Below are 26,253 nucleotides of genomic sequence, written 5' to 3' on the forward strand. Positions count from 1 at the left end.
AAAACGGCTTTTGTTCTTCTAACAAATTATATGAAAAAGAAAATATAAGATTTTATTGTGGGGAAATGAATTACTTGTTCAAAAGAAATATCTGAGGCAAGTTTCCTTTACTTTAGACAATGACTTTACACAGTAAGTTTGAAAAGTGTTAAATGAAGAGTAATTACCAAGAGAACATACTTCCTGTTTGTGGAAATGGAAATGCATAGGACCTGTGCTACAAATGAAGGGGTGAGACGTGGGAAAGGAAAAGAACTTTAATAAACATTAAAAGATGTTCAAAGGACTAGCACCTATTCATTCTAGGTGTTCTCTTAATATATTCCTTTCCTAAATGTTAAGTTATTCAACCATTTGAGTTGATTGCCTTCATACATTTGATCCACTCTGTGCTAGCACAAAATGTGTGTTTGTATGAAAATTTCAAATTCCCATTTCCAATCAAAATTATTGTTTGTATAAAATTTCAAATTCCCATTTCCAATCAAAATTATACACTCCTACATTTATACATTGGTATGAGACTAGTTTTCAGAAAACCGTATCATATTAACAAAAAAAGCACAGTTGATTTCTACAATAAAAATCTGTAATAATCACACAGACATGGACCAACATTTATTACAAACAGAAAAAGAGCAAGTCCATTAGGAAAAAGTACAGATGTTTTAAAAGTTTTAGGCTAAGAATAAAACAGAAAAAAAAAACTATGTCTACATGATATATGCAGTATGGAGATATACAGAAGTGCAAGCATCATATAGAGTTGGCTACGTGTAAAAGTCACATGGCTATATTTATACAAATAAAGTTCTAATACAGTATAATTGAAGGCTAGCTCAAAAAATATTAAAGAGGAATGTTAGCAGTGGAGAAGTTTATTTCGATTTAGGTCACTCCAGCTCCATCCTGAAGTCACTTCGATTTCCCAAGCAGAAAGCCTATTTTTTAAATAGTATAGTTTTTTAATCTATTATATGTAAGATAAAGATAAAACTGAAGAATAAGGGACAAATTTTTAAAATTCAACATTTTCCAAAAGAAGCAATCAACTCACTACATTTTTATTCAAGAATTACAGCTTGTACAAACAAAACATTCATCCTAGTATTAGCAGCATTTCCATTACTTATTTAGCTACCATTAAAAATATCCTTCAATAGGCAAAAAAATTACAAGTATCTTCATAAAATATCACAACTCAGAAAAACTGAGTTGCACCTAATGTAATGGAATGCTGCAGCACAGAATCTATGTTGTCTTCATTGCCTACACATAAATTTGCATCAAGTATAGAATAATTAAGAACAGCAAACAGGATGACAAGTGTGTGTATTCATTCATATTCTACAATTCTAGTGTTAAGCATCAAATGTCAAGTGTTCAAATTTTGACACTGATTTTCATTATTTTCTTAACTATTCAAAATAATATAAGATTGAAAAGCTGTTTCTTCTCAATGGTCATTATAGCGGTGTTGCACTCCATGTGACCCAAGGGAATAGAGGAAATGGCATTTCTTAGAAGACAAACTATTTTTATTTAAAATATTTGAATACAGCTGTACTCTCAATAAGACTTTATAAAAAGGTGTGCTATCTCACAATTTAAAAAATAAAAAATAGTTGGGGCAGCTAGGTGGCACAGTGAGTAGAGCACCGGCCCTGGAGTCAGGATGACCTGAGTCCAAATCCAGCCTCAGACACTTGACACACTTATTAGTTGTGTGACCTTGGGCAAGTCACTTAACCCCAACTGCCCTGCCTTCCCCCCTGCAAAAAAAAATTAATAAAAATAAAAAATAGTTTCATTATGTGATGGTGATATTTGGACTCTATTACCGATGTTTATTTATTAGACATGAGTTTCCAAACTCATGTCTAGTAATTTATACGGCCAACTACCAAAAACCTCAATAGAAATGATTTAAACTATGAAAATAATGCACTAAAAAATAAAGGATATTTAATTCTCTTTTTGAAATTGAAGATCTAATATACATAGTTCACATACTTTCAGGCAAAACTGTGATCTAAAATAACTTGGAAAAATAGATTTTAAAATAGTACATGGATACACAAAAAGAGATGGTCATTGCAGACTTTTTAATTAAAAAGGTTATTTTTTAAATCACAATAACATATCAATTTGCATAGTAAGTAACCCATTTCACTATTATAAGCAAATGTTTTCTGTAAAATAGTGATATAATTTATAGCTCATGTTTTTAATCCACATTAAATAGTTAACTACTCTTATTTTAGTCTATGTGATTAAAAAAATCCCACTGGCCAATATTTAAATTAATGAGCTATTTCTCCTATTATTGTTTTCCTAAATAAAATCAACTATATTTGCTTTCATTTTAACTGTTTTCAACTTTAAAACTTTTCTGATCTTTACCTCATTCTTATCACTGACACTGGAAGGAAAAATGAAAATACACGTTTTGTGAGTTTTGTCATTGTGTATGTAAAAATAATTTCAAGAAATTTATTTCCCCTTCCTTTCTCTCTATGAGGGGGTGGAGAGGGGGAGGAAAATTTATTCAAATATCATTGGTTTCCCTCTTTTTGGGAAAATCACAGTATCACTTTGTTGGACACATTATGCTCAGTTCAGCTGAACACATCGTTTTGTTGAATGAGCTACTGAATAATATAAATATGCTAACAAAATTTCATTTTCTTACAGGTACGCATAGAAAGTCCTATAATAATTTAGAGTAGCTTAGCGAGTATTATGAATTTTTCCTTATGTAATAGGCCAGCCACCATGTTATCACCTTAAGAAGCTGAAATGTTATATATACCATTCAACTATATCAATGCCAAATTAAGTGGAATGACCAAAGAAAATGTGTTGACTCTGATGTTAAGTGTAAAAATTAAATATCAAATCTGAGAAAAAAATTGAGAGCCAATCACCAGTAGAAAAAATATAGACCAGAAATAATTGTTTCTAGAATAAGGAAATGAACTACTATATTAATTCCTAACCAAGCAAATGATGCCACAAAATACAAAGTGTACAATTTGTATAGTCTTATGGTTTTAAAAAACAAACCAAAAAAAAACCAAAACAAACCTCCTTCACAGCCTTATTTCTCTATATCATCCAGGAATCATCTTAGCAAACATTTCATAAAACTACTGAGTCAAATAAAGGAAGGATGGCTAGCTCTGAAACATCATTATGAACTAAGTCTAACCATGTTTTTTAAGTCCTCTGAATAATTCAATTTGGTTGCAAATATTTTGAAAAAACATTTTATTCCTTTTGGATGTTGTGACTTGCATTTTACAGCTAGAGTTTCAATATTCTTAGTAAGGACCTATGGTGTATTTTCCTGATTAATGAGTTAGGGGAATTTTTGTCAATTCCCAATTTCAATGTTTAGTACTATCCCAACATCTTTCTAATAAGTTTTTAAAAAGTTATTAATTTGTCTCTTCCTCCTACTATCCCCTGCCCTGTTGAGGGGGAAAAAACAAACTGAAAAATAAAGCCCTAGAGATGTAGCTACATAGTCCAGCAAAAACATATTCCCACATTGGCCATGTCTGGAAATGTATGTCTCTTTTCTGCATTTTAAGTTCATCACTTCTCAGTCAGGAGGTGAGTGGCAGAAATGTAATATTTCTAATACAAAGAACTACCATGTTTCCATTATTGAAAATACATCACATATGATACACAGTCATTTCTGATGAGCTTGCATGTAAGCTAGTTTCTCTGTAAAGCCAGCACTGCAATGCAGATCAGGTTCAGGTGATCCAGGTTCCTTCCTTTACTGAATGACAGAGAGCAGCAAAGATGTCTGCAATTCAGATAGGGCTATTCACTCACCTGTTAAAACTTGTGGCAGTCTAATCTGATGGTTTAGTTTTAAAGGGGAAGGAATGTTACCAGAGAATGAGCGAGGTCTCCTCAAAGATTTGTTCAGAGCATGTGAAGCAGAGGAAGAAAATGCAACTAGACGCCGCATAAGGTATGTGTCACACACACACAGAGTAACATACACACAAAATGTTCACACTCTTCTAAACTAATGTCTTCTAAATTTTGCAAAATGATATAATTCAACAGACCACAAATAAAATTAGTACACTGGAGCCTCCCTATAACGTTATCCTTAGAGGCCACGTTGTGGAACACAACATAGATGAAATTGTGCTACAGTGAAGTCCTTTCAGCATTTCTGGCAACTAAATCTCCAAGAGAGACCCATCTTGTCATAAATGTGATAATATATGCTGAGATTATGTTATAAAAAGGTTCCAGTGTAGCTAGGCATGTGGAGAATTTACATTGAGAAGTTCCTATCCAAAATAAAATTAGTTATAAGATAGACAACTGTAGCTTAATTTGGACTTTAAAACATTAATAAAAATAAATTTCAAAATGATTAATATTTGACCTACTACCCTTACTTCACATTTTAAACTGACAAAGAAGACTTAATAATATTAAATGAATTTAACTTTTTCTATGGCTAATATAAAAATTCAGGAATTTCTACAAGTAAATTTTGTCTTAATTTTGTGTCTTCAGCAAAATAAATGTGTTTATTTCACTTTAAAATTAACCTTTACTCAAGACACATAAAATTCTTTTTGTATTACTTAAGTGATTACAATACTTCCACAACCCATACATTTATACAGAAATTTAAACTGGAAATCATTTGTGCCCCAAAACAATGTTTCACACATCATTGGAGACACTCAAATATCCTATGAAACTAAGTATAACATTTCCATATTTTCACATAAGCCCATTCATATTTAGTTTGTAAGTAGGAACAAAAAGAAAAATGAGTTCTAAATAAATGACACAGGAGGCAATAAATTGACACGACAAGTAAATAAAAGGCTAAAGCACTCCAATACCATTGAAACTGTTTTAATGTTGTTGCAATTGCATAATGCAACAATCATCAGCTTGTGAAAGACCCAAATTTCAGAATTCACTTTAATTACTCCTTTATACCTATTTTACAAAATAAAGGCAAGAGACATTTAAATCCTCCTTGTCCTAGTTGTGGTTATGTTCCTAATTTGCTATTTTCTATCATTATTGTGTAAACTTCAATTCCTACTGGGTGTTATATAAGGAAAAGTAAAATAAAAAATATTAACCTCTGCTTCAATGTACAGTTTCCAGAATCTGCCAGAACTGGGGAACTGGGCAACAAGGCGTTCATATGTCTTCCGTGCTTTGTCTATAGGTTGATTCTAAAAATTAAAAACCAATAAATAGCATTTACAATATTATGATTATGTAAATATTTACTCCAGAACCAAAGAGTGTGATTGGACCCATAGAGAAGGAAATGTAATCCTATATCACTAAACCTGTGCCTCTCGAATGAGAATGCTCCAAGCGTCAAGGTCATATGGATTCTCTTCTAATTTCTTTTCTGCTTTCTTCACTTTTTCTGGGACATATTCAGCAGCCTAAGGGGGAAAAAAACAGATAATGAACAGAAATTACTGTTTTAAGTGTCCAGTGCCAATAACGTAATTGTTAAGTCCAACGTATAAACCCTAGGATTCAGTATGTTAGAACAGCACCAAAAAATGTTCCATTCTGTAAAGTATACACTAAGCCAAGTCAACAAACATTTATTAAGAGCTGATAAATACTGTGTTGAGCACTGAAGACACAAAGACAAAAACATAGTCCTTACCCTCAAAGAGTTCATATTCTAATGGAGGAGACAAGATGAAGACAACTATGCACAAAAACTATATATACAGGGTAAACGAGAGGTCACCTGAGGGAAAAACACTAGCAGAGGGGAGACTGGGAAGTGCCTCTTACAGACAGTAGGATTCTGAGTCTCAGAGGAAGCCAGAGAAGTCAGTATTGCTGAGACCATAGGGAAGAATAAAGTTTGAGCCTGGAAAGGTAAGAAGGGGAAAGGTCATGAAGGCTCTTAAAGGCCACATAGGATTTCATATTTGATCCTGGTAATAGAGAGACATCGAGTTTACTTAATTGGGGGGCCTGGGGAGGGGTGGGAGGAGAGTTAAGGGGAGAGGGAAAAAAGCTAGAGATGGTCAGACTTGGGCTTTATGAAGATCACTTTGGCATCTGAATGGATTAGAATGGAGAGATGAGCTGGAGACCAACCATCTATAGGACTACTGCAATAGTCTAGGCATGAGGTGCTGAAGGTCTGAACCAGGCAGGGTAAGCGGCTGTGTGAGTGAAGAGAAGGAAACATATGGGAGACACTGTGAAAGTAGAAATGACAAAACTTGACAACCAATTGAATATGTGCACTGAATTAAAGGATGAAGGACGGCTCCTAGGTTGTGAGCCTTGGTAACAGGGAGGACAGCAGTACTTTGAACAGTAATACGGTTTGGAAGTAAGATGGGAAGGGAAAAACATTGAGTTCTATTTTAGAGGAGAGTGGAGGTCAGGAAAAGAGATTAGGACTAGACAAACAGATCTAAGAATCCTGGCACAGATATGATAATTAAACCCAAGGCACCAAAGGAGATATCAAGGGGAGACAGTATAAAAGGAGAAGAGGGTGTAGGGAAAGAGTCCTGGAACGACCAATGAAGGATTCTAGGACACAATTTTCCAATAGGGGAAAATAACTAGTTTCTTTGTTTGAAAGAAACATATGAAAGATAAAAACAAAAGAGAACAAATCTACAGTATAATAGCTAAAAGTTAGTAAGATTAATTTTATTAACAATTCATATTTATATATATTATATTAAGGCTACAAAATAACCTTCCTCAAAACTGTGAGAGGTTATCCTCCCCTATTTTACAAACGAGGAAACGGTGATCAAAGATAAAGTGACTTGCCCATGAGTTAACTAAGTGAGGATTTGATTTCAGGTAACCTCACAAGCCTAGGACTTATACCAAATGGCTATATTTCTAATAATTTAAGTAGACTTGACCACCAAAATTAGGTTAATTTACACTACAATTCAGGGAGAAAGTAGAACTATCAGAGGAAGAACATGGTGTATTAGAAAGAGTATGGCAATCCAAACTTGGGTACAAATCCCAAGTCCTCATTTCCTTATTTGCAAAACAAAAGACCACACAAGACAATTTCTAATGTCCCAGTCAATAAAACTAAAAAATAAGCTTTCTATGGCTATTTAGCTATGTAAGAAACACACCAAAATGTTTCTCACTACTAAACATGAAAACAAAATAAAAGTAGTCCACTTTGGTTAGTTTAGCAGCATAGTTCAATCCCACATAACAGAAATTTTCCATGGTCATACTAAAACACTTATAAAAACTTGAGAATATTACCAAAGATAGTATTCCTGTTCCTTGGACTTGCCTAGTTTTTTTTTTTTTGCCAAACTGTCATATTTAAGAGGGAATATTATATTCATAGCATAGGGGTTCTTAACCCAAGATCCATGAAATCGAGTTAAAAATTTTTTTTGAAAATACTATTTCAGTAGCTTTCGTTTGTAAATCTATATATGCTAGGTGGCTCAGTAAGACTCATTTTCTGAGTTCAAACCTGGCCTCAGACACTAAATCACTTCAGTAGCTCTACCAGGAGTCAGACACAACTGAAATAACTGAACAACAACATGTTATGCGTTTTAAAACATTATCCTGAGAAGGGGGTCCCACAAGGCTGCACCAGATTGTCTCAAGGGTCCACAACACACACACACGCTAAGAAACTCTCACATATAAAATAGGTATATTTTCCAAGCCTCCATGAGAAATGGAAATCTGCTGGGGAAAACAAAGTACATTCCTTATATTATCCAGCGGTGGTGGTGTTCAGTAATTTCAGTCATGTCCCACTCTTTGTCACTCCATTAGGGGTTTTCTTGGCAAAGATTGAGCAGCTAAGTGGCATGGGGGAGAAGGAAATGGTACACCACTTCAGTATCTCTACCAAAAAAAAAAAACCCAAATGGGGTCATGAAGAGTTGGACACAACTGAAAAATGACTGAACTTGAACTGGCAAAGATACTGGGGTAGTGAGTGTTCTGCTATTTCCTTCTCCAACTCATTTTACAGATGAGGATACTGAAACATGTTAAGAGACTTGCCCAGGGTCATACAGCTAGTAAGTGCCTGGGGCTAGATTTGAAGTCAGGTCTTCCTGACTCCAGGCCCAGCACTGTATTCACTGCACTGCCTAGCTGCCCACATATCCTGTACCTAGTAGTTTTAACAACAAACTGAGGTTATAGTTCTACACATGACAGCAAAGTAATTGCCAAGTAAGCCCAATAAGAATGTTCCTCACTATCAGTCACTTAGGACTACAGCATCAATCCAATTAAAGGTAGAAGAACCTGTAAAAGAGCTCAGGGTGCTCAAAACCCTAAATCAACTGGGTGGTAGTTGGTTGGTTCCCAAGATCAACAAGATTACTCTAGGATGGATAATGCACTGAGTAGGGGCTGACTTTACTTAAAAACTTAGAAGGAACACCTTCAGCTAAAGTAAACAAAAGACCTAAAACCAAAGTGTATATAAAGTTAACAGATAAGTTGTGTTGTGAAAAATAACCAGCAGGACATGTGCTTTAGGGAGTTTTTAAAGAATATCAATAAAAAGAACACTTATTTTTCCTTGTGGCTGGCTAGAAATAAATAGGAGCTGTGTACCTTGTTTCCCATTCACACGAAAGTGACTGATTCATAGATGGATAATGCCTCAATGGTAGACTGGTCCAGACTAAAAGTACTCTTTATTACACTTTAACTACATGTTCTTAGTCTAATCCAGGTAACTACTGTTCCCATTACTACCCAGTCACTAAAAAAAAAAAAAAAAAAAAAAAAAGTTCTTGAATGAGAAAATGAGGTTGATTAGGAAATTAAGGTTCCTTCTCTCCACTACCAGTATATTTCATGATTACAGGATAGCTTGCCTTACTCCTAGAACAGACGGAAAAGCAGCATAAGCATGGTACTTCAAGCTCTCCCCATGATAAAAATCCAAAGGGATGATGCCAAATTTAAATCTCTAATGGAAGAACCTGTACATGTTAAACAGTTTTTCCTGACAGAAAACTTTATGCTATAAGGACTAGCACAAGCATCAATATTTTTAACCTTTAAGCTAACATTCTCAATTATCTGTTGTAGAGAAGACAGATATCAGAAAGTAAGTTAGATGTAAATAACCAAAGTATTTAATCAAAAATGAAATGACTAAAATTAGGGTTCAAAGAGGGTCATAAAACCTGAGATACTTGCCAATGGTCTATGTGAATGCCCTCAAATCAAAATCTGATTATACGGCTTTTATGATCACTAAAATCTTTACTCAAAACTCGCCATGAAATTAACAGAAACAATAAAATTACTACTAGGTTATTACAGAGGCACCACATAAAGAAGGAAGATAGTAATATCAGGAAGACAATTGAAAAATGCAATTTCATATCAACAAGTATCAGATGGTTTCTTTCCTAGTCAGTACCTAAAGTACTATAGGAGGTCTGGAAAGATCCTTTCAGTGAATGCACCAAGAGTAAATCGTATAAAAGTAAATACAAGAGCTAGTATTTATAAAGTGCTTCAAGGACAGAGCCATACAAATATCTGATCCTCATAACAACATCGCGAAGTAGGTGCTCATGTTATCCTTATTTTACAGATGATAAAACTGAGGCAGACAGAGGTTAAAGTGAGGCCCAGGGTCAGACAGCTAATTTGAATGCATGTCTTCTTTGCTCCAGGTCCAGCATTCTATTGACTGCACCACCTAGCTGCCTAGTATTACCTCCAAAAGATAAATAAGCAAATGAGCTTGAGTCTACTGACTCTGAGAATAAGAATTCAGCCCACTAAATCAATTCTGTACCAACCTGACTGATTCTACACATTTTCTTAACACTAAAATATTCCCATTATCACTAGCCTTTCCAATTAAAAAAAAATTTAAGCTAATTAGCATAGAAGCTACATATACCTTTATTATGTCCCTTTAAAAAACCTCCAGGATCCCTAAAAATCAAATTTTGACCAAAAAGTACAAAGGTATCCTTATAATTTAATATAAACAAGTTCCTGATATCCAAGCATGGAAGCATACTACGCCTGTTCCATTCTGTTCTCTTCGGGAAAAAATCTAAAATGTCTAAAATCCTTGGTTCCGCTAGAATAGAAAACTTTGCCCTATACTTAATCACTGTCCTTCCCAGAAATTCTTTTAACATCCTTTACAAAGGCCTAACCTGTTTCAAAAGAGAGAGTAAGGCAAAGTTCAGGGAAGAACTCTATTCTTTAAAGAATCAGGGTGGTGACTGGACAAAGGAAAGGGGTACTTGATTAATCCACTTTAAGTAGCATCCCCTTTCCCTAAGTCTTAGACCAAAAGTAGGAAAAAGTTGATTTAACAGCGTGAAAGAAGAATGTTGGAGGGAATCGTTTTAGGAATGGTTTCGGGGAAAATGATTCTCTAGGGCGCTACAAAAATTAAATCACTACTGTTCTGATGGATGAATCTAAATTGTTTAGGAACTTTTACACCTCAACTATGAACTGTGTTTTTTTCTTATTGATGGAACTTTGTCTTGTTGAGGAATGTTATGAACTGATAGAAAATGGCCCATGTGAGAGATTTTTAAGAAGCAGAACGGGTATCTTTGACTTTGAGCATTCACTAAACAGATTACTGAATTGGGATAATTTAATTAATAAACTTATCTGTGGCAGGTATATGCCTAAAGTGAAAAGCACAGAACTTTTTCTTCCATATAAGTCACCATCAAAATCTTCACTAAAAAGATTTTAAAGGACTTCTCACTGTTAACTGACTCCTGAACCAACTTTTTTTTTTTTTTTTTGAAGAACAAAGCTAGTTCACTACCTCATCAGCCTGGTTCAAAACAGCTGCAAGGTAATATTGTAAAATATTTATACTTAAATAAAATTTAAAAATATTACTATGCTATGTAAAGATTAGTTAGCCTCAGTTTAAACTGACCTAAAATTTTCCCAACCTTCAAAATAAAAAATGTAGGGTTTTAGGGGGTGAGCAGGGGAAAGGTGAGGATCTAAAGCAAACTAGAGGTTTCCCTGTAAAAGGAAAATGCCTAGAATATAATTAAGTTTGTACTTTCTAACTTTTTTCTCAAAATGTGCCTACTTTTAAATTAGAGATATTGCTAGATGCAGCACTTTCACCAATGGAGATTGAGGGCCCTGTTGAAAGAAATAATCTTAGAGGATCTAAGAATTTTAGAATTGGGTGGTACCTTAGACATAATTCAACAGAGTGCTCTTCCAGATGCATCTCAGGACCCTTCTCCTTCTCACTCAAAATTTTATTTCTGCTATGTAGTTCTGGCTCTTTTCTACTCCCAACAAGCATTTAGTAAGCACCTTTGTGCAAGACATCAAGGCTAGACAAAACTACTGGGCTATGTTAATAATGAGGTTTCAAGATGGAGAGAAAGGGCAGAAGAAGAGGATGGGGAATAGTGGAAGAGCATGAAGGAATTAATCATGGTAAAAGGGTGAGGAGAGGGAGGAAAATGAGGAAAGAGAAGGATTTTTGTGACACTGAAGTGTTTCAAAGGCTGTTTCCTTGAAGGAAAAAAAAAGTGCTTTAATACATAGAATCTTGGTTAACTGAAATGGGGGGAGAGGGAGGGTGGAGAATTTTTTAAAGCTATTTTAAGGTTTCAGTTAAAGGAAAGAGATGGGAAATCAAAAGAGAAACAAGAAGTATGTAGTAACTTAAAAAAAAAAGATGGGAGTTACTGGCATTGGGAGTCACCAATCTAAGCTTAGTGCTGGAACTCTCACTTCTCTCTCTCTCAAATAACAAGAGGAGAAGGAATATAGTAGTGGTACTGACAACAGAGTGAAGCTTGCTATATGAGAGTTGGTTTCCTATCAAATTATTATTTCTTTCCAAGTAAACCCTGATTCAAACAAAGGCTAAGCATTATTTAAAATTCATCCAAACAGATGTGGCATGATTATTGACTTTAATAGAGAATATCAGAGCTGGAAGGCACCCTTGATATCCAGTTCAGGAGGTTAAGCTTTTGTATCACGAACCCCCTTTGGAAGTCTGGTAAATCCTATTGACCCTCCTCAGAATAATGTTTTTAAATACATAAAATAAAATGCATAGGATTACAAAGAAAACCAGATATATTGAAATAAGGAGGTAATTTTTTTTCTCCATCCAAGTTCACAGATCCATAGCCTGGGGCCTGTGGATACTCATAGATCGAACACCCTTATTTTTTTTTTTAACCAGTAAGAAAAACTGAATCCTAAAGGATTGGGTGAGCAGGTGAAGGGAGGTGTTCTGGCTAATAAGTGGCAGAGGATAAGGTCTCCTAATTGCTAGTGTGGCGAACAAAAAGATTTTTCATTTGTGTCAATCAAAAACCACTTATTAAGTGTCTACTATATGTCAGGCACTGTGATAGGCCCTCAAGAAAAACAGACCTCAAACATTCAGAAAGTCTCTACCCTTAAGGAGCTTAATTTCTATGGGGAAAACAATACAAGGAAATTTGAGGAGAGGTACTCCTGGCAAAGTATCAGGAAACATTTCTAGTAGAAGGTCAAACCAAATTCATCTGAATGGGAAACATTTAAAATACAATCTAATTTTCCTGGGACCGTCATTTATCTTTCTATCTCCCACAAAGAGCATCCTTTTAAATATTAAATTTATTTAAATAATCTGAATTTATACCAGGGAAGATTAAGAATGTTTTACATGTGTTATCTCATTTGATCCTTACTACAATCTATAGGTAGGTACCACTACGATCTATCTTTTACAGAAGAGAAAACTGAAGGTCAGAGAAGTTGTGGTTTAACAGGAGTCACAGCTAACAAGTATCTGTGGCAGGTTTAAAAACCTGCATAGTCCATTCACTCTGAACCTCCACTTCCACTTGTTTCCTCTTCCTCATCTACTATCACTCAGATGCTTTATGCCACTTTCTCCCTCACCAGTCTCACATAAGGCATCCTTACTCTTTACCCTTCTCCTTGTTCAAATCATCTCATTCCTTCCTGCCTCCTCCAACAGAATGCCCCCTTTCTCATCCCCACTCTATCACTTATTTTCAATCTTTCCCTGCCTGCTGGCTCATTCTCTTGTGCTTACAAATATGCCCTCATCTCCTCAACTTAGAAAAAATATATCCTCACTTGATCCTTCCATCCCTGCTAACTCATCCCGTATCTCTTCTGTCTAAGCTAGACTCCTAGAAAAGGCCAAATACAAGTGCCTCCACTTACTCTCCTCTCTCTTTTCTTGACCTCTTACATTCTAGCAGCTTCCAATCTTACTCTACAAAACTGTTCTCTCTGAAATTACCAATGACCTCTAATTGCCAAATGGAACAGCCTTTTCTCAGTCTTTACTCTTCTGGACCTCTCTGCAGTCTGACACTGATGATCACTCTCTCCTCCTTGATATCCTCTTATTAAGTTTTAGGACATCCCCCTCACCTGGTTCTCCTATCTGACCATTCCTTCTCCATCTCCTCTGCTGGATTCTCCTCCAGATAATATCCTCTATGTGTAACAGGGTTCTGTCCTGGGCACTCTTCTCCCTCCATACTACTTCACATGGAGATCTCACAGCTCCCATGGATTAAATTACCATCACAATGCTAATAATCTACCTATCCTGCCCCAACTTTTCAGCAGACCTCCAATCTCACATCTCCAACTGCCTTTCAGATACCTCAAACTGGATGTTTGTTCAAAAAACACCTTAAACTCAACATATCCACAGCTGAACTCATCTTTCCCCCAAAGCTCACTTCTTTCCTACCTTCCCCATTACTGTAGAGGACACACCATCTTCCCAGTCCTCCAGGTTTGAAACCTAAGCACTATTTTCAATGCCTCACTATCTCTTACCTCTCATATCCAATCTGTTGCCAAGGACTGTCATCTTTGCAGCATCTCTCAAACATATCCCTTTCTCTCCTTTGACATTCTCACCACTCTGGTATAGGTCTTCATCACCTCACAGCTCAACTACTGCAAGTGATTTTCCTAAAGCATAAGTCCAACCATATCGCCACCCTACAAAAAAAAAAAAAAAAAAAAAAAAAAACTCCAATGGCTTCCTATTGCCTCCAGGATTAAACAAAATCCACTGACATTCAAAGTCCTTCATAACCTAGACCCCTCCTATCTTTCCAGTCTTCTTATACCTTACTCTTCAGCAGATATTCTCCAATCTGGTGACACTGGCCCCCTGGCTGTTCCAGAAAAGAGACACTCCATCATCTCTCAGCTCCGGGAGCCTTTTCTCTGGCTAGTCCCCATACCAGAAATTCTTTCCCTCCTCGTCTCTGCCTACTGGCTTCCTTTAAGTCCCAACTAAAATCCAGCTTCTTATATCTTTCCCAACCCCTATTAATTCTATTGCCTTCCCTCTCCTATCCACCTCTCTATCGATCTATTTATATATGATACACACATATATATGAGTATAATGTGTTTTAGTTCTTGTCTCTCCCATTATATTGTGGACTTCCTGAAGGCAGGAACTGTCTTTTGCCTCTTTTTGTATCCCCAGCACTTAGCACAATACCTGCACATAGGAAGGCACTTAATAAATATTTACTGAATGATTAGTAATAGTTCTGACTCCGAATCCAGGCTCTATCCAAATGTATGTTAATGTTGGAAGAGTTTCAAAATACAATTAATATGCTACATTCTGAGAATATGCTATTTCAGTTATAGAACAGATAAATTAGTCAATCATTTGCAATGAAGAATCATTCAATATACATACCAATTGTTAATCATCTTTTATTATGTTCTTACTAGTACCAGGCATAGAGCCAGGCTTGGAGGATCAAGACAAGAAACAAATTCCCTTCCCTCAAGTAGCTTAATTCTATGGGAGGAATAACATGTATACATGAGTTGGTGGTGAGAAAAGGGAGGGAAACAAGCACTTGTAGAGCACCTACTGTGTGGCAGGCAGGCACTGTGAAAGTCCATTACAAATATTTTTTTTTGATCTTCACAACAACCCTGTTGAGGTAGGCACTATTATTAGATCCAATTTACAGTTGAGGAAACTGAGGAAAATATAGTTTAAGTGATTTCCTCCAAGTCACCCAGCTAGTTAAGTGTCTGAGGCTGGATAAACTCAAGTCTTCCTAACTCCAGGCCCAGTGCTCAATCCACATTGAGTCACCTAGTAGCCTGGAAAGGGAATCAGGAAAGTCTTCACATGTAGAAGATGACTCAAGTAGACCTTTGAAGGAGGCATGGGTAAATCGGCAGAGATGTAAGGCAGAAATGCTTCCCAATAGAATCTAAATTCCTCGAAGGCACTGATTGCTTCTGTCTCAGTATACCCAGGACAGAGTACATTTCTTGGCATATAACAGGCATTTAATTGCATTCCAGTCATGGGAGAATGTCTGTGCAAAGGCACTGAGATGGGGAGACAGAAGTTTCTGTACAGGGAACAGCAAGCAGGCCAGTTTGGCAGGCATACAGAAGGGAAGGAGAGTAACATGCACAATTTGAGAAGGATAGGTTCTACCTGGATGGGGAAGGACTCTCAAAGCCAAATAGACGAATTTATATTTCATCCTAGCTGTAAAGGAGGCACTAGAGCTAAGTAGAACAGGACTGTAACATGGTCAGGATGATTATTTTGGCAGCTGGATGGAGAATGAATTCTAGAAGGAAAGACTAGATGCAGGGAGACCAATTAAAAGGCTATTTTAGTAGCCCAAGTTAGGCAGGGTAGTTGTGTGACTGAGGAGAAATGTATAGATGTAACAGATGTCTGGAGAGAGTTCTTTGCTAAAAAGCAATTTGAATGCTTTAGACCAGCTCTATAACATGAATAAATACTGCCACTTCACAGTTGAGTGTACTGAAGCACACGAGTCATTCTGAAATACAAATGGTCTCCTAATTTAGCCATTCTAAAAATACTGATTTTCATATTATCAGGTTTCCTTAAACTGTGGTGAAACCAGAGCTAAAAATACTCTCTCTCACTATGCTTAAGAGAGACAATGGTATTTCTGAAGAAATTATTTTTATAATCAAATGTAACCTACTTTAAGTTAGCTTTTGCTAACTTAAGTTAGTTCTGCAAATCTACTTACTGAATCAATTTGCTTTAAGTTTTAGTATCAACTGTCATGCCCACAAAATAAAACACTTGGTGGTGCCACAGGCTCTGATTAAAGGCAAGTGAAACAGACAGCTGTGCCCTTAAACAGCTGTTTAAAACTGCTGTGTGAAATTAAAGATCCAGCAAGACATACTTCCTAAGCTAAAAAGAAAAGCCGCAAAACTTCTATTACAGTAATGAAATAATAACACGTCTCATTTAAAAAAAAAAAAAACAACTTGACTTCCAAGCTCTGCCAAGATTCAAAAATCTCCCTGTTAAGTGGACAACTCAAAGGCTTAACATTAGAAGGCATTTCTATGTTCTCGAGGTCCAAATGGATGCTGGGTTATTTGTTTATTTGTACAAATAATCATTCCAATACTATTTGAATTTGTTCTATATGAATTTGTTCATGCATTTTAAAATCATCTGAAAGTAAAAAGCAGCTTTAAAAACTACAAGGAAAATTACCTCTCTGGGAATGTGAACTTACAACTTTTATCTAGGAGAGGAATCATGGCCTAGAGCAGGGATTCTTAACTTGAGATCTGTGAACCTGTGTGTGGTTTTAATATTTTGATAACTATTTTGACCTAATTAGTTTCCTTTGTAGTTTTGTACATTTAATAACATTCTGAGAAAGGGTCCAAAGGTTCCACTAGATTGCTAAAAGGGTCCATGACACAAAAAAGGTTAAGAATTTCTGGCCTAGGAGATAGAAAGAGCTGTCCTCTGAGACAGGAAGACCTGATTCAAGTCCCACCACAGAAGGGCAGGTCAAATATCTTAACCTTCAGCACCTAGCTAAGATTAAGTTACAGAGAAGGTGCGGACCAGTATAGGTGGAGGGAATCAATGCTCCAGTCCCCACCCCCTTTAGCTATGAGTAGTCAAAATATTAAGTCACAAGATACCTTTTGAAAATACCAAGCTAACGTATTTACCTTTCAGATTTGTATTCAAGATTCTTAAAATGTGTTCACTTGAAGTAACCCTTAAATTTAAACCAGGGATCTTAACCTGGGATTCATGAGAATAGATTTGAGGGGATCCTTGATCTAGAGACAGGAACATATATAAAATGCTTTGCACACTTTAAAGTGCTATAAAAATGCTAGCTATTATCTTATCATAGGGAAACAATTACATTTTATTTCAATATAATTAATTTCCTTTGTAATCCTATTTATTTTATGCATTTAAGAAGGGGTCTACAGGCTTCACCAGACTGCCAAGCGCATGACACAAAACCCCTGGTTGTCTCTCAATTCACCCCTTTTTAGAGCTCTCCTTAAAGAACTCCCAATTATATTTTTAAATTATCACAATAAATGATTAAAAGGGAAGAGAATATAATCAGTTATGTTCACATCATAGCTGTCAGAAACTTGTGTTTACTTCCTAACATTCCCCACAGTGAATTTATTACAAACTTCCTCCACTTTTCTCAAATACCCACCTGTTTTACCCTGATGATGGCAAATGACCTCATCTCTTACTTTTTAAGATAAAAGTTTTCTTTAACTCCCATCCATTCCTTCTTAAAACATCTACCTTCTTCACTTATGGAGGAAACTTCCATTTTACAGCTAACTGCCCATTTGTTTCTGCCATCTCATCCAACGGCCCATTCTGGGCCTTGATGTAATTATCCTATTTTTCTCAACTTTAATCTCTATAAGCAGCCATGGATTTCCCCTTCATAAACTTCCCACATTAGACTACTTCCATTCTCCCAAATATCCTTCTAAGTCTCTGCCTTGTGTGACTTTATCCATATCACTCTCTCCTTACCTTTTCCATTCACCTCAGCAGATATAATTCCTATTGACACTCTCTCCATGAAGCAAGTATTCCTTCCTCTCCCTAATTGGAAGTAATTCCCCTCTTCTCTCAACACTTACAGTAAATTTGTACTTCTCTGTGTCTATATTCTACACTGTTGTACAATTATACAATAGGACATAAGTTCCTAGGTTTTAATTCTAGCTCTGCCGCTTATTATGTGTTTCTCTGACAAACTTTTAAACTCTCTGAGCCTTAGTTTTATTGCCTGTAAAATAAAAAGACTGGAATAATGTCTTAAGGACCCTCAAATTCTAAATCTATGATCCTATATAAGGAGCCTAACAAAACATTCCCTTCTCTCACATATATACCTCCCATCTTTTCCCACAACCCCCACATTAATCAAGGCTTAAAAACCTTGGTAATTGATGAAACTTTTTTGAATGCTGATGAACAGATAATAAAAATGTAATCTTTTTCTCGATTTATTAACATCACACTATAAAACATGTATGGCTTTTTAAACTTCCCTATCCCATGAATAAAACTTTGCATGCCTTGATTTCAATCAAACACTGATTTTTGGTCTTAAATATTGTCCTTGAGAACCATTAGTAATTCATGCTGCCTTGAGAGGATAGAGGACAGAGGGAGAAAAAAAATTTTCAAACTCAAAATCTTATAAAAGTGAATGCTGAAAACTATCTTTACATGTAATTAGAAAAAATAAAATACTCTTAAGTGGGGAAAAGAAAAAGTTTAATCCAAGAGCCACCTTTCTCAATTCCCCCCTCCTTACTAGTGCCTCTCTACAAAACTGTGTTATATTTATTTTGTATACATTTTCTGAAGCTTGAGGAGAGTGTTTCATTTTTGTTGTTTTGGTTTTTTTTTATTTCTAGTGCCTAGCACAGCGTCTAGAGGTCCTCAATATTGCTTGCTGATTGATTATATATAAAACAGGTCTCTAAAGTAAGGAACTTTAAAAATACATATATTTTTAATATATACTTTTAAGCATTCTTTTCTCCAGAGGATAAGGAAAGATAGTAAGTAAGCTTTCAGAAGGAAAGCAATAGAAAACAGCACAATGGCAGCTCAGGAAAACATGTCTTGGGGGTCAATCTTTTGCAGATTGCTAACTTTAGTTCAGATACCAAAAAAAAAAACAAAAAACAAAAACACCAAACCCAAAACAACAAAAAATAAAACAAAAAACCCAAAACAAATAATTTAGCTTTAATTCCTCACAAAGACCTGACATATTGTTGGTTAAAAAGTCACTACCTATACACAATTTTGTCTCCATATGCTGTCAAGGAAAGCGAATATATAGTTCAGATGAAGAACCACGAACTCTTTGATGTTTAATGAAAATTACTACATAAAGAAGATTCCATAAAGCGATACTTTATGATACAATAAGAAAAATAAAATAAAATTAAGCATTTCCTTATTAAGACTATTTAAGACTAAACAGTCTAAAAAAGGTCAGAAATACACAAAAAGCACACTCTGCAGTAGTAATAATGGTCTCCAGACCCCTGGGACTTCTGCAAATCCTCTCCTAAACCTCAGGTTCCTGAAACTACCAGCCACAATGCCACCACTCATTTCAAATAATTAATATCAGGATACAAGAAACTTATGACATTTCATTACCAGTCTTATGTACTGCATAAATCAATTTTTTTCCCTGAGGCAGCTTAGTCCCAAGTGACTAGAAAAATTTACAAACCTTTTCCCCCCTCCTCTACCATAATCCAAGTCACTAAAACACTTCTAAAAGAAAAACATTTACTCTATACACTAAGACAATCTTGGGTCTTTTACACCATGTAATCAGAGCAGGATTACACTGTGTACAACACTTTTTACATAACATCTAGATACCAGACCTGACACTTTTCAAGATCTATTCTGTGCTTTCTTGTCCAGTTTTTTTTTTTAACAATTTATACATTTCCCATAATTTCATGTCATCTTAGGCAAGTTATTCTCACCTTTACTCTCTTTCCTCCCCCTCAACGTTCAAACTAATTGAGTTATCCATATCCTTCTTTATGATTGAACTACTTCCAAATTACTTTTTTACCTTGTTAGAATTAACTTCTAATCCCTAAATATGGATGTTTCCCTTGGCCCTCTTCTCTCTTCCATAAAGTTCGTTCACTCCCACAGCTTCACAACTCCTAATGAAAATCTCTAGTTCTGACTTCTCAGAGGTTCAGACTACCTACCGACATTTTCACCTAAATATTACAGGTGCACATCACACTCCAAATTCCCCAAACTAAGGTCATCCCTTCCTCTGAACCAGACCTATTTTTCCTTCTGACTTTTTCTATTTCTCTCTGTGGCACACTTCTCACTCAGTCTCCCATCTTCCAAATCCTGAAGTTACATTTGACTCATATCTCACATCTAATCCATTAGATTTGGTAAATTTGGTTAGACAAGTCCTTGTCAAGCCTATCCCAAAGCACCCTCTGCATAGTTGCTCTCTTCTCTTCCCAGGACCACCACCTCTAGTACCCAAAACCATATGCCTATGATACTTCTCCCACCCTACTAGGTATCAATTTAAAAAAATTATATATAAAATGCAAAACACTGAAAATACAAAAACCAAAGAAACTTTGCTCTCAAGGTGCTTAAATTTTCCTGGCGAGAACTTGTGTCCCTTCCAATTCTATCTTAATACTGGTCTTGTCACTCAACAGTGAAAAAGTTTTCAGTGCCTTTCTCATGTAACTTCCCTTCACATATTCTATGCTACAGGAAAATTAGACAAAGCTTGGCATGCCCAAATCACAAATTGTGCTCTCATACCTCCTTGACTTTGCTCAGGCTGTCTGCTATAACATCATCCCCTCCCTAGCTTTGCCAGGCTGCTGAACACCAAAAGATTTAAATATTCTTGAATGAGAAAAGTTTGTCTTATGGACCCCAGTTATTTAACTGTATCACCCTTTTAAACCTCTAAGGCTCAGTATCTTCATCTATAAACGGGGACTACAAATATCTGTTTCAGAGGGTTGAGATCATTTATATTCAAGTGTTCTATAAAGCATGTTCTCAGTTGTCATCCTTCCTATCATCTCAGCCATGACAATGTTGACCACTCCCTCCCTCCCTATTTCCTGAATGCTCTTGCCCCTTAGATTTTAATGATACTGTTCTCTACTGGTTTTATTCCTACCAGTCTGACCACTCCTTCTGGGTCCCCTTTACTGGATCATCACCTATGTTCAGCCACCTAATCTGGTGGGTTCTCTAAGGCCCTCTCTATTTGTGCATCCTCTCCCTTTATAATTTCCTCAGCTCCCAAAGGTTCAATTATAATCTCTAGACAGATAACTCTCTTTCCAACCCAAGAGCTCTAATGCCACATGACTAAACCGACAGCTCGACAGATCTCTGCATGCCTCCCTTTCAAGGAACTTATTATCTTCTCTACTCCTCTCCAAACCTGCCCCTTCACCAAACTAGCCTATTTCCCGTCACCAAACTTGTTTCTTTCTATGGAGGACATCTTCATCGGTCCAGGCACACAAGTACTTAGGCAATATCGGAGTTATCTTTTCTCTCCCTCAACACCATCTCCAATCCAATTATCAGCCAAGTTTTGTCAATTCTACCATCACACCTTATTTTTCGATTGTTCCCTTCTTTCCACACACACAACCACCACCCTACTCTCCAGGACTATGGCAAAAGCCTCCTTCTCATCAGTCTCCCTGATTACAGTCCTCCCTCCCTAACCCAGCTGACAAAACCATCTTCCTACGAGCAAACATTTAATCCTATCCTTCGGCTACTAAATAAACTTCAATGGTTCCACACTGACTCTAAGATAAAATACACATTAAGTTGGTATTCAAAGCAATTCAAAATCTGCTTCCAGGCCATTTTTTGAGGCTTATTATGTATTATTCCACTTTTGGTTCCAAGCAGTCTCCAGACTATCCCTTAACAGAATACTCCATTTCCCCACTGTAACTACACAGAGTATCCACGTTGGATTGCCCTCCCACTTTAAATCTGCCTTGGAAGACTCCTTTCTTTCCCTATGCCTGCCACTTCCTGATCCCTTTGGTTCTAAGGATACTTGTATAGGTTCATCTGCGGAAGAGAGGAAGAAAAGGAGGCAAGGGAGAAAAAGAGAGGAAGAAAAGGTTAAACAAGAAAAAGGAAACTAGCATTTATTAAGTGCTTACCATGCGCCAGGTACTGGGCTAATATGATCTCATTCGAGCCTCACCACAACCCTGGGAGGTAGGTACTATGCCTACTCCCATTTTACACTTGAGGAAACAGCAAGACGGAGGTGGTGATTTGCCCAGTCTTGAAGCTGAATTTGAACTCCATTCTGACTCCAGGCCCACCCTTCAATCTATGGCGTCATTTACTTAGACCTGGCAAAGGACACCTAATAAGCACTTAATAAAAGGCTGATTGATTTGACTTACATATATCTCCCAGTAAAACCAATGCAGAGAAAGAGAGAGAAGATAATTTTTTTTTGTCATCGAGAATTGTTACTTATCTGATGCCGTGCCAACCCAATTCAGCTAACATTAAGCACAACTAAATGCTTTGTTAGATGGGACTGGCTTTTTAGTACAACCACCACTAAGGGTCATCTTAACTTGAAAAGGAGCAGGAATAAAAAAAAAAAACTTTTTAAAGCTAACGTCATTAAAAAACTCCACTTAAAAAACCAACACTAGAAAAAGAAATCTCGTTTAAAACTGCTTTACAGGGTACCTCCAGTGCTTAAATATACTTAATTAAGGGTCCCGGTGATAAAGGAAGACTGACCCTTTCAGCGTGGTCAACTTTCAAAAAAAAAAAAAAAAGGAGACTACATGACGGGCAAATTAGCTCCAAACTCCATTTTGAACCACGGAAGCAAGTTTAGGGACACAGCACGAGAGCAATGAACTCCCTACCGCCTCTGCATAAAGACGTCCCTGGACTGAATGAAGGTGTCCTAACCTCAGCCTAGACCTCCGGAGACCTTAACCAACCCCAGGGCACCCCGCACTTTGGCTTTTTAAATGGCCCGGGGCTCACGAGCAAGGGGTGACGACCCCTCTCACCCTCCCCCCCCCCCGGGGCCCTTCCAGCCCCAGACGCTGCCCCGGCTTTATGTGGTCAAGTCCCGAGGCTCGAGAGGGGGAGGGGAAGGGGTGGAATAGGATGGTGGAACATGGGAGGTTCCTACCCTTTCGATCCCTCTCGGGGACCCCCTGATGACCACCCCCCTACTAAAAGGTTTACCCGCCCCTCCTATAGGTCCTCAGAGGAGAACCCACGGTCGGGGCCGGGCTGCTTTTGGGGTCGTGGTCCCCTCGGGCCTGGCCCCGCCCCCTCCGAGCCCACGCGCGGCTCGGCGGGGGGTCAGGGCGCGGCCCCCTGCCCATCCCCGCCCCCTCTCACCCCAATCCACCGCCTAGACACGCCCGCAGCGCCTCGCGTCCCCTCGTCCCTCCCCCTTCCCGACCCGGCCGGGCCCCGACAGAGGGACGGCGGCCATGAGGCCCCACCGGCCTCCCCTCCTCACCTGTTCGGCGGCTCCGTCGCCGGACATCGCGCCGGGTGCCGGGCGAAAGAGTACGAGCTGGCCCGCGGCACGGGGCTAGAAGGAAAAAGAAAAAGGAAACTCGAAGTCACCTCCTGAAAAAAATGCGGGCGAGGTGCCTGTCCCCGGCGGGCGGCTCCGGACCGCCAGCACCCGCCGCCGCCGCCACCCTCTCTGAGAGGAATCAAAATGGCGGCACCCCGACCCTGTCAGGGGCCAGAAGGGAGAACATCCGGGGCACCGAGGGCCGTCGTGACGCCGGCAGCGCCCTCGCGCGGCACCTGGACAACACAGGGCCAGGCGAGGGGGCGGTGCCGCGAGGCGGTGTCCGCTTCGGGTGTCTCTGACGTCACCTCCCTCGGCGTCCTCACCCCTCCCTTTCGGTTCCGAGAAGGCCGGAAGTAAGGGGCGGGGCACGTCTCTGGGAGGTGGAGGACGCCCTCCTCCTGGATCTTAGAGACCGACCTAGAGGGGAAACCTGCCCAACCCCCCCATTTTAGGGATGAGGAGGTTGATGCCTAGACTGGCTGTATTAGTAAAGGATGAACCACCGGCTTTCAGAACAAAGAAAACTGTACACTTGACGTTCCCTTGGGTTTAATTTTCGTAATAAACACGTTCTCCATCCCTTTCTTAATTCCAGACAATCCACAAGACAAACCAAACCCTGGTTTGGGGCGTATGTCGATTTCTGACGTGTAAAGTCTCACTCTTTTAACAACCGGCTCTAGAACTGGACCACTACTCCCTGTTAAAGGGACCTGCCCAGGGTCCCAGAAGTAACAAGGTCCAGACCGAGGATTTGAACCCCAGCCTCCTGATTCCCCGCTTTGTACCGTCCCAGGGCTCTTGTTACCAAGGTTTGTTTTTTCTTCACAAGTTCAATGTCGTCTATGCTTTTTACCCTCCCCCTCCTAAATGATTCATCTCGGTGTTTTTTTTCTTTTTCTTTTCTTTTTTTTTATGGGAGTGGAGGATGCCCACCCTCATTTACCTAAAAGGACAATCAAAGAATGTCAGAGTTGGAAGGGACCTCAGAAGACCTAAATTCTGTTTATAATTCTGCTGTTTATAAGTGACTTATGATCAAGTCACTTAACTTTTCATCCAGGGGTTTGATCTAGGTGATCATTGACAAGGTCCTTTTCTTCTCCAAAGGGCTACGATTGGATTGATGAAACAGTTTCTTTTCAAAGTTTCTCTGCTTTTTAAATAACCATTGCTTCCCTACCTCCACCCACTCTATACATCTCTGCCAGATTCATTTTCTTAATGTCCTCTTCTGCTTAAAATATTCAGTTACTTGCCACTGCTCCAGAAATATAACTCAGCTAGACGTTTAAGACCCTCCGCCATGTCTATGGCTAATGTTGGAAGTGGTTAGTTGGTTGCTGTCCTTTGTTCTCAGAGAAGACCAAAATGGCATCTCTATGCTGGAGTCAAGCTTCAGTGTGTCCCACCCTGGCTGATGAGACCAATTCGAGCTTGGAAGGCTCTACCACACAGGTCAGGCACAAATAGTCCCTGTGAACATTTGGGTAGATTCTCTAAATTTGTGCATCCTGCATTTCCTTTGAGCCGTTTCAATTCTGCTTTAAGGCATATAGCGCACAGCACTTTCTCTAATGTGGGCATGCCATGCTGTTCCGTCCTGTGTCAGTGTCTCCCATTTCACACAACCGATTCCAAAGTTCTTGAGAGACACCTTGAGAGTGTCTGTGTGGGGTGAAAGACCCTCACCAATTATAAAAAAAAAATTAACAAAGAGCCATCTCAGGGTGGGAACAGAAATAAATTTTATTCAGTTCTTGCGAGAGAAGGGCATCCTAGCAGGAGGAGGCAGGGTACAAGGAACAAAACATCAATAAATATACTCCTAACGCAAGAAAATCCTGCCTGCCTCTGTCCCTTCTCATCATTGGCTGAGAAGTGGGCTTACAATCTGAAACAAAGAACTGGGAAATCAAGCACAAAAAAAAAAAAAATCCAACTCCCACTTCCCCAAGTTAATAATTATTGCTGAGGTGGCATCTATAAATCTAAAGAAGGAGAATAAGGTAAGGGGAGAGGGAGACCCTTTCCTTTCTTTTACAGTAAAGGAAAGCAGGTCACAGTGACCCTATTCTTATTTGGTAAACCTTTAGACCAGAACCAGAAGAACAAAAACTTCAGGGAAAAGAAAAAGATATTCCTAATGGCTGAGTAATCAAATTCTCATGGCCTCAAACTTATCCCATTTCCCTTTTCTGTGAATATTGATTCTCAAATATTTTATATATATAATTTATATATATATATATGTCTATATATATGTATAGATATAGATATAGATATATATATCTATGTATGTATGTATTCCCTGTGAAGTCTTCACACTTTATTCTCTCACTATCTCACTCAGTGTCCTCATATCGCTTCTTCAGACCACCATGTGAACTCTTGCCCTGTGTGAGTTCTCCATAAAACAGTCTTTTTGGCAGGCATATGTTTCGCATTGAATAACGTGCCCAGCATATCAGAGTTTCGATCTCTGAAGCAGAGTTTGAATGCTTGGCAGTTTAGTTCAAGTAAGGACCTCAGTGTCTGGTACCTTATCCTGCCAGGTGATCTTCAGAATTTTCCTAAGACAATTCAAACAGAAGTGATTCAGTTTCCTGGCATGGCACTGGTAGACTGTCCAGGTTTCACCGGCATACAATAATGAGGTCAGCACCACGGCTCCGTAAACCTTCAGTTTGATAATCTGTCTAATACCGCT

At 38.1% G+C, this 26,253-nt stretch overlaps 1 protein-coding gene across 1 annotated transcript in view; it reads right to left on the bottom strand.

Moving 5' to 3' along the window:
- Positions 1 to 23,778, bottom strand: part of CSTF3 (cleavage stimulation factor subunit 3) — a 79,695-nt gene extending 55,917 nt beyond the window's left edge. Inside the window, exons 1-3 of the mRNA XM_036763423.1 lie at positions 23,478 to 23,778; positions 5,358 to 5,459; positions 5,142 to 5,237 (exon numbers count right to left, since the gene is read on the bottom strand). Of these exons, the coding sequence (XP_036619318.1) occupies positions 5,142 to 5,237; positions 5,358 to 5,459; positions 23,478 to 23,504 (225 nt within the window). The 5' untranslated portion in view covers positions 23,505 to 23,778. The remainder of the gene's footprint in view (positions 1 to 5,141; positions 5,238 to 5,357; positions 5,460 to 23,477) is intronic.
- Positions 23,779 to 26,253: the final 2,475 nt, after the last annotated feature.

Source organism: Trichosurus vulpecula, chromosome 6 (genome assembly GCF_011100635.1).
Source record: "Trichosurus vulpecula isolate mTriVul1 chromosome 6, mTriVul1.pri, whole genome shotgun sequence".
NCBI lineage: Eukaryota > Metazoa > Chordata > Mammalia > Diprotodontia > Phalangeridae > Trichosurus > Trichosurus vulpecula.